Source organism: Phacochoerus africanus, chromosome 9 (genome assembly GCF_016906955.1).
Source record: "Phacochoerus africanus isolate WHEZ1 chromosome 9, ROS_Pafr_v1, whole genome shotgun sequence".
Classification (NCBI taxonomy): Eukaryota; Metazoa; Chordata; class Mammalia; order Artiodactyla; family Suidae; genus Phacochoerus; species Phacochoerus africanus.
Window position 1 is genome coordinate 118,480,440 of NC_062552.1, and position 8,667 is coordinate 118,489,106.

The 8,667-nt window shown below is 60.5% G+C and overlaps 1 protein-coding gene across 1 annotated transcript; it reads right to left on the reverse strand.

The window, feature by feature from the left end:
- Positions 1-277: 277 nt before the first annotated feature.
- Positions 278-8,320, reverse strand: LOC125135657 (serpin A3-5-like). The gene is made up of 5 exons (XM_047795978.1): positions 8,267-8,320; positions 5,776-6,429; positions 3,841-4,114; positions 1,677-1,827; positions 278-666 (listed from the first exon to the last, which is right to left on the reverse strand). The coding sequence occupies exons 2-5, from the start codon at positions 6,425-6,427 to the stop codon at positions 472-474; spliced, it is 1,272 nt and encodes a 423-aa protein (XP_047651934.1). The 5' UTR covers positions 6,428-6,429; positions 8,267-8,320; the 3' UTR covers positions 278-471.
- Between the last annotated feature and the right edge of the window lie 347 nt (positions 8,321-8,667).

Consider the following 8,667-nt stretch of genomic DNA (forward strand, 5'->3'; position numbering starts at 1 on the left):
AGCCCCTGCCATGGTCAGCACGGGGGCGGCTCGTGGACCCTGGGGCCAGAGCCCTGGACGTGGGCATCGGGCAGCAGGGGCCCCTCCCAGTCCTGGGCCTGAGTCCAGTGGGTTTGGTCACAGCCTAGAGCCTGCCCTTGGGATGGCTGGTGAAGTCCAGGGGCCAGAGTCCAGGGGTGTAGACTGTGTGGGAATTCAGGGGCTCAGCCTCTGGGCCCAGGGGGCAGCAGGGGTGGAGATAGGCAGATCAGGGCAGAGAAGCACAGGAAGGAAGGAGTCCAGCTCAGAAAGATGCTTTATTGCTGTGGGAGGTCTCAGAGCCTCCCCGGAGCAGGGCGCAGACCCCTGTGTGTGTGGAGCCTCCAGAGGGCGACTGTCACCTTCCCAAGGGTGAGCAGGTGGTGCCAGGCTGCCCCAGGGACCAGGGCACCCAGCTCCTTAATGAGGAGACCTGGCACTTGGAGGGGAGCTCTAGGCTTGACTGGGGTCGGTGACTTTCCCTGAAAAGATGATGCTCTGGGTGTCTTTGTGAATTATGGAAAACAGAAAGGGCCTGTTGAAACGCACCATCAAAAGCACTAGGGATGTGGGTTGTATGCCGATTCCCGTGGCAGCAGCTCCTTCCGTGCCCTCCTCGTCCACGTCAAGCACAGCTCTGTGGACCACCTGCGGGGACACCAGTCATTACCCACCAGAGAACTCCTCTAAGGGGACTGACACTCATCCAGCAGCAGCTGCTGGCCTGTCACTGTGCCGTCAGCCTGCTCAATCTGCTTGTTCCCCCGACAGACCTTTCAGTGGGGTCACGCAGTTGTGATGCACGGGTGTGCAAACTGAGGCTCCAAGGCTCGAAGCGAGTTGCCCAGGGGTCACAGAGGCAAAGAGCAGGGGCTCCCTTCTCTCTTAAACCAGAGACGGTGCTGCCCTCCCACCCCCAGCCCAGCTGCAGGAGGCAAGGAAGCCCCTTTTCCTACGGACAACTGTCCACGGCCCGTCCACGGCCCGTCCACGGCCAAGAAGCAGATGGGCTGGGGTGCCTTTTGCACGTGTCCAGCCTCAGCTCCATGTCCCTGGGGCCTCGGCTACTTTGCAGAGGATGTGGCGGCTTCCCAGCCCGGGACCACGCGGCCCCTCGGCACACGGGCATCCTTTGGCAGGTGGGATGCAGGGGAGACTTGGGGGCTGCCCGGTCACCCCCATTCTCTCTGACCACTCTGCTTCCAAGGTCTCCGTGCCAGGGCCCCTGATGTTCTTCCCGTGGGCTCTTCGTGTGTTTGCATCAAGACGGCTCTATGGCCAGTGCTATCCTCTCTTTCCTCTGACCCGCTCTGCTAGGCACCGCACACCAGCCAGGAAGCATGATCTTCCTTTTGAGGGGAAAAGTTGGAGGGGTACAGGAGTTCAATCATCTGCCTCTTCAGGCTGTGCACGATGGGGCCTGGCCTGGGGGGTCCCCAGCTGGACCTCCCCGGGTCCTTCCGCATGGCAGGCTTCTGGGTCACATCACCTGTCAGGTCAGATGGGGACCTGGCCACAACATGAGAGTCACCCAGGGAGGGGGACTGAGTTACAAGAAAGGCAATGACTTTGCCAGTTCTGGTTTACCCGAACGTCTCTCGGGCCCTCGCTTTTCACCCTCCGATGAGGAAGATGGACTGTCCAGTGTGAAGACTGACCTGGGAAACTTGCAGGCGCACTTGATCTGTGATTCCTGACAGGTCAGCCTGGCGGCTGAAGACTTTCTTAATGCCCAGCTGGGGAAGGATGTCATGCAGCGTATAGTCCCCAGAGATGGAAAACCGTGGCAGGTAGAGGGCAGTTATCCGTCTAGGAAACAAGAAAATAAACGTGAACTTCTGCTCGGGAGGCTGTCCCACTGATCACCCCTCACAGCACAGCCTCCTTGGCTCCACGCCCATTGCCGCCTTACCCCAGAAAAGAAGGTTCCTTTCCTCGGGTTCTTAACCCCCCAGGCTACATCTCCTGAACCCGTCAGGCCTCCGTTCACCTCTGCAGGAGTCTATCAGGCCAGGCAGTCACCAAGGCTGGGGCTGGGGCGGTGCCCACGCCTGGTCCTGCTTCTTCCCTGGGAGCCTGCAGGGCAGCGGGAACCTCCCTCAGTCCAACAGGGAGTCCGCAGCTGCTGGGAGACTCTGCTGTGGCCACTGGCTCCACGGGCACCGAGAGGGCTTGCTGGAGGAGGTGCCACGGAGCCCGAGTCCCAGAGGTGGGAAGGAGCTGGCTGGGAACCAGGAGGACGGGGGGCAGGCGGATGCACTTGCAGCAAAGAGGGAGGAAAGAGGGGCTGCCCCACAGCGTGGAGGGCAGGTGAGTGTGGGGGGCAGGGAAGTGAGGGCTGGGCAGGGGCTTGGGGGGACATGGAGGGCTGGGGGCTGCATCCAAGGGCCTTGGGGACATCAATCAACGAATCGAAGGGCCCCCTCTTGCCTTCCACACCCATTACTCCCTTGGATCTGCCGAACCTCCCACTCAGGACAGTGGATCAAGGACTGTCCCTCTCAGGAGGGAGCTGAGCCCCAGAGAAGCAGAGGGAGTGGCTGGGGGACTGTGAGCCTGGGAGCGGGCCTCTGGGGCTGGAGCTCTCCCCCACCACCCCCTGCACTGCTGCCCACACACCCTCCCTGTGCCTCTTGCAGACACAGGGCCAGCACTGCCTCTCCCTCTGTTGTCCTCTTGTTCTTCCACGTTCTGGCCTGTGTGTCTGCCCACATTTTATCCAGAATCCACCTGCTTCTCACACTTCCTGGCTCCCTCCTGGTCCAGCCCCAGCTGCTGCCCCTGGGTGACTGCACTGGGCTCCAGGCTGGCCTCCCTGCCTCCAGGTTTGTCTCTGCAGACTGGTCTCCACTCAGCCCCCAAGGGGATCCCGCTGGAACGTGACCCAATCAGTCATTCTCTCACTTCAGACCTTGTGCTGACTCTCCGTTTACATTGCGGGGGCGGGGGGGGGGGGTGGCAGTCAAGGGCTCTGCAGCCCCCACAGAACCTGACCTCCCTGGGGGCCCTGACCTCTCCCAACTTGCCCCCTCCCTCCCTCTGCTTCTGCTGCTCTGGCCTCCCTGGTCCTCAGTCACAGCAGGCTCCTCCTGCCTTCGAGGCTGTGCACAGGCTGTTCCCCGTGCCAGGAATGCTTTTCCCTGACATGGTCTCGGGGCTCAATTCCTCACCTCAAACGTCATCTGACGGTCACCCTATTTAAAGTCTCAAACGACGTCTGGGGTCGAATTTCCTAATCCTTTTATTTTACTTTCCTAGGCCCCCCTCCCCATTCCTTCCCTTTCGACACACCAGAGAATTCATTTCATTTGCTCCTTGTCCGTCTCCTCAATTACGCACTAAGCCGCGCCAGGGCAGGGGTTAAGGCTTCGTCTGCCACCCTCCCCTCGGGATCTAAATTAGCCCCTGCACATAGTAGGTCCTCAGTGATCCTGCGGAGCCCGCGCGGAGCTGACCTCAGAGCCGGCCTCCCCTGAGCCCGGATGCCAGTCAGGGTTCTGACCCGGCGCCCCCCTCAGACTGGCAGAGGCAGAGTCAACGCGTGGGAGGGTTGGGGGGGGGGTGTGGAAGATGCCTGAAGTCCGGTTCTTCTCCGAGTGCGAGGCGCCTCGGCCCCTTACACAAAGGAAAACTTCAGGCCAAGGCCACGCAGGCACCAAGGGGCAAGGTCATTCCCGGCTGGGCTCTCCCGCCTCTGCCCCCGGCCCAGGACGGGAGTGAGGCCCCGAGTGCTGGGCATCAGGAGTCCAGGACAAGAGGGAAGGGCCCAGGAGGCAGGTGCCCCCCGCCCCCTGCAAAGCACCGGGTGCTGGGGACAGTCACCTGGGGTGCAGGGAGGCTCTCCACCTCCTCAGCGTCTCTGGGAGCAGCTTGGCTTCCACGGCCGCCATCCTGCCGTCGTCAGGGAGGATGAAGAGCGCGCTGTCATTGCTGGTGTACGGGAGCTCCACCACCGTGCAGGCCAGCTCCTTGTCCCGGAAGTAGGGCACGGTCCGGCCCATAATGCCCATCATGGGCACCCTCACCGTCCTGTTCTTGCTCACGTGGAAATCTGCCTCCGTGGTAAAGTTGGGATTAAAGGGCATCTTCCACTGGGCTGGAGGCGGAGGGAGAGTCGAGAGTCTGAGATGCAAGGGCTGCCTGCCTCTGCCCCCTCTGCCCTGTGAAGACACCCCCACACACCAACACCCCCACGTGCCCCTAGGGGCGGCCTCCTAGGTCTGCACATCCTCCTGGGCAGGTGGGGACGCCCTTGGGGATGGGGTGATCCCCACAGGTCAGGGGGCGAAGGGGCCAGGAAAGAAGCCTGGGTAACTGTGCTACGTGAGGAACCAAGAGGGATGTGGGGGGCAAGGGAGAGGTGGGCGCAGGCTGAGCCTGGGGACAAATGGGACATCCTGGTCCTTGAAGGAACAGCATGAGTGACCAGGGGTTAGGCGTTGGCCTGGAATGGAGGGCACTCCTTCGCCCAGGCTTGGGGACCAGGCTGGATCAGGAGCCCCGTGGGGCCCGGGAGGGCAGGGCAGGGTCAGCAGAGGAGAAGGCTCGGGTCTCCCCACCCCGGGAGTTTGGAGCACTCAGTGGGGAGCTTCTCCAGCAGAGCAGAGCCCTGGGGCTTCCCTGAGTGTGTGGTCTCCCCACTTCCGGCTTTGTTCCCAGCCTTCCCTGTGTGCCCATGAGTGGAAGGAAAGCTGAGCTGCCTGGGGTGTCCCTGGGGCAGGTGGGTGGGGGGACAGATTCGCAGGACAGGACAAGGCAGGGAGGGAGGACAGGAAAGCACAGGAGATTCGAACATCAAACATCCCAAGACGGATCTGGATGGTTTCCCAGAGACATGCGATTCTGTGCCTTCATTTACAGAGGAAAACCCAGGCAGGCCCTGGCCGCTGCCAGAGCCCAGCGGGAGCCCCTGGCTCGGGACTAACCTGCCTCCCCACAGCCAGTGTCTCTTAGGCCCCTGACCGCCCCGGCCTCAGCGGCCCTGGTGTCCTTATCTATTCCGGGTCCTCTCTGTGCGCTGCTGGCTTCCGGTGTGAAATCTGCCTTCCCGCTCATCATCATCGAGTCCCGGGCTGAGGTGGGCAAGGCTCAGTTTCTATCCGTGGGAAGGGGCCCTGGACCAACCGGAAACTGGGAGAACCTCCTGTCCTGGCTGCTCCTCTTCCCTGAGGCTTCCTCCCCGTGAGGGCCTTGCCACGCCCACTCGCTTACGTATCAAGGAGCACAGTTGAAACCCCGGGGGTGGCCGGGCTCCCCAGAGGCTGCCTCAGGGGGAGGCCAGCTGCCAACCCCACCTCTGCCCCCAGAACCCAAGTCCCCTTCAACCTGACCCAGGTCAGGCACAGGCCGCGGTGTGCCAAGTGCAACCCTTCCTGAGCGTGTCCAAAAGCGTCTCATTGCTCAGGAACCTGGCGTCCCGCCCGCCCCAGGGATCTGAAAGCAAAGCTCCCTTCACCTGCCAGCCAGGCAAAACTGCAGCCAGCATACAGGTCTCCCTCTGCCCCAGGCAAAGGCTTAGGAGGCTTCCGAGCCCTTAGCTTCCGCAACAAAAACCGCCACTTGGAAAAACCCCAAATAGACACATCCTATGTTTGGGACACAGCCTCGGTGCCAAGCCCCCCTCGGCCAAGGGCAGCCCCCCCCGCCCCCTGCCCAGTAATGTTTTAACTAAGGACACACTGGCTGAGGCAAGACAGAAATAAGCCCGAAGTTACAAGACTTCATGTGTTTCCCTCTGAACCCAAACAGGGCACCCACCTTTAAAGTAGATGCAGTTCACCAGAACCAGGACTGTTTCCGGGGAAAGTTCTTTGAACAAATCCACAATTTTCCCCTTGGTCTTATTCTTTACATAGTCGTTGATGAACTTTACGGCAGCATCGGAGTCCTTAAAGCTGATGGAGAAGGCCTCGGAGTGGTACAGCTCACGGGCCTCTTGGACGAACTTGTCCAGCAGCTTCAGCCGCTCACCAATGAACATGGCGTTGCCCACGTTCAGCTGCAGCAGGTTGCTGGGTTGGCTGAGGGCCTGCAGGAGGTGCTGGAAGCCCTGGTGGATTTCTGCCTCAGGGGTCTCTGTGAGGTTGAACTTGAGGCCTTCCAGGAGCTCTGTCAGGGTGGGGCCTCGGGCCCCCAGAGACAGGAAGGCCAAGGCCATGGAGACGCTCAGCGGGGAGAAGATGACATTCTTACTGGGGTCTAAAGAAACCAGCTGCTTGTAGAGGCTGAAGGCGAAGTCGGTGTTGCTGGAGACGACGGCGGTGTTGGGCGCTGGCAGCTTCTTGATCTGGTCCTTCAGGGTCACAATCTTTGAGGCAAGGTCATCCGCTGGGACGCAGTGGACCCTGGAGCACAGTCCAGCCACCAGGAGCCCCAGAGCCAGGAAAGAGGACATGCCCTCCGCCCTCATGTCTGAAAAGCAAAGCTCCTTTAGGTCTCAGAGGCCAGAAGCTGCCCCGAGCACCTCCCCTTTCCCCTGTGTGGCCTGCATATTCTGCTGTCTCTGCTGCTCTGTCACCTCCCAGGGGGAGGCACTCCTGGGCTCCCATCATCCAGGAGGCTGCTCTGGGCTCCCTCTCAGCCTTTGAGCAAGTGCGAGAATGGTTCCCAGGCTCCCCAGTGGAGAAACTGGGCCCAGAGAGGGGAAGGGGCTTTTCCCAGGTCCCACAGCGGGCACGCGGAGGAGCGAGGGTGAGAAGCCGGGGTGCCAGGCTCCGTCCGAGGTGGGGAAGCTGGTGATGGGGGAGGTGCTGTCCAGGGAGAACCTGTCCCCCTCCTGTTGGGGGAGCAGACTCCCTCAGAGGGGACTGGGAGGCAGGGGCTCCTTTTCCGCTAGGTCCCCTGGGTGTCCCCAGGTGGAAGCCCAGGGAGGAGCCCTGCCCTGACTCAGGGGTCACAGGGCCCCTCCTGGCCTCTTGATGACAAGTGTGACCTCAGGCAGGCCGGCAGGTCGTGGTGCCTGGTCGCAGTGAGGGTTCAGGGAGCGGGGCCCCCAAAGGCATCGGGAGCAGAACTGGAGTCTAGGTGGCCCTGCTAGGGGCCGGGGGTAAGGCCCAGGTGGCTAGAGTGTTCTTTCCAGCCCCTGCCAGGTGCCCACATGGTGGGTGTCTCCACCATCAGCCTGGAAGGGCCTCCAGGTGGAGAGGAAGCGGCCTGGCCTCAGGGTCTCAGAGACGTGAATGAGGGTTTCATTGTGATCGCTTGTGATGGCTCTGTGGTGACAAGCAAGTGACTAAGGCTCTCTGAGCCCCAAATCCCATTTCTGTGCAACATGTTGAATGGCTCAGGTGACATAAGTGATGCCTGGCCAAGAAGAGGAATTCTCGGGCTGTCACCTCCTCCCCACGCCACCCCCTCTCAGTACCTGCAAGCCTCTCAGTATCTCCAAGCTGTGGTCCCTGGGGACAGGGCTTCAGTGCCTCTGCACAAAAGCCTGAACAAGGCTGAGTTCAATGGTGGTGACCTCAAGAAACAGGATTATCTCCCTTCAGCCTCTGCCCACTCAGCGCAGAATTTAGAAGAGATGTTTGGATGGCGGGGGGTTAGGAGGGAGGAGGGGAAGAGAGAGAAAAGCAGAAGAGGGAGGGGGAGGCGAGGGAGCTGAGCTGAGTCTCCTGCAGAGGCCAGCGGAGAGGCTGTTGGACAAGCCCAGGAGAGAGACAATAAATCGCCACCACTCTTTGTTTCCTTTGGTCTCACGCAACCATTTCTTTCAAAAAGAGTTAAGCCATTTTCCCCCCCAAAAAATTTATTGGAGAAATAGCCCGTGTCTGCGAGGCCAGGTTGGAGGGCTGGCTGCGTTTTTGCGGGTCTGTCCCTTCAGTGGCTGGACAGACGCACCTGCCTGTCGGCTTGGCCCGGGGCCCTGGAGGTCTCCCTGGAGACCCCATGGGCTCTGCCCAGAGCAGTGCCCTGTGCCAGGCAGGGAGACCACCTCGTGGCACTCACGGAGGTCTGGCCCTGGCAGGGGAGGGGGGGCAGAGCTGCATGAGGGGCACAGCTGGCTCGAATCAGCATCCCACAGAGGCAGAGCCTGAAGGGACCCCCGGAGCCCTGGGGCAGGTCCCTCCCTTTGCAGGATGAAAAAGAGCCCCAGAGGCAGGACAGGTCCTCAGAGGCCGCAAAGCCGTCCCTGAATTGGACACACGTCCTGCCTCCCTCCTGCCCACCTGCCACTGGCCCTGGGCCAAGGCCTAGAACCTCCTGCAAAGGGGCCCCTGTGTCCCCGAGTGGGAGCATCAGGGCTTACCTGCCTCACAGAGCGGGATGCGCTGAGTGGAGCCAGAGCCGCCACCTGCCCGCAATGCTGGGCTTTCCAGGGGCCGCTGCCCATTTATCCCTGCAAAGGTCCCCTCCCCTGTTTGGGAAATGTTTGCGGTGACAACACAGTGTTCCGTCCTCAGACAGGAAATGGGCAGCTGATCATTTCTGGTAACAGCATTTACTATTTGAATAACTTAGTTACACAAACCGATCACTTTTTGTACCTTAAAAAAAGAAGTAAATTTTGGACATTTCCCTTGACAGCTTTTTCTTCTTTTTTTAAGAAATACTTACTGAGAAATGTGTGAAAGCTCAGAATAGATAAACAGGGACGCTTAAAAATAACCCTTTTTTATTTCCAAGATTATGGTTTCTGTTCCTTTTTTC

Bases quoted from the DNA above. Each gene is read 5' to 3' on its own strand.
- LOC125135657 (XM_047795978.1), bottom strand. From the start codon at position 6,427: ATGAGGGCGGAGGGCATGTCCTCTTTCCTGGCTCTGGGGCTCCTGGTG. The intron at 1,828-3,840 runs GTGACTGTCCCC...CTTGTTTCCTAG, and splicing joins AGAGCCTCCCTGCACCCCAG to ACGGATAACTGCCCTCTACC. The intron at 667-1,676 runs GTCAGTCTTCAC...GTGTCCCCGCAG, and splicing joins TGCGCCTGCAAGTTTCCCAG to GTGGTCCACAGAGCTGTGCT.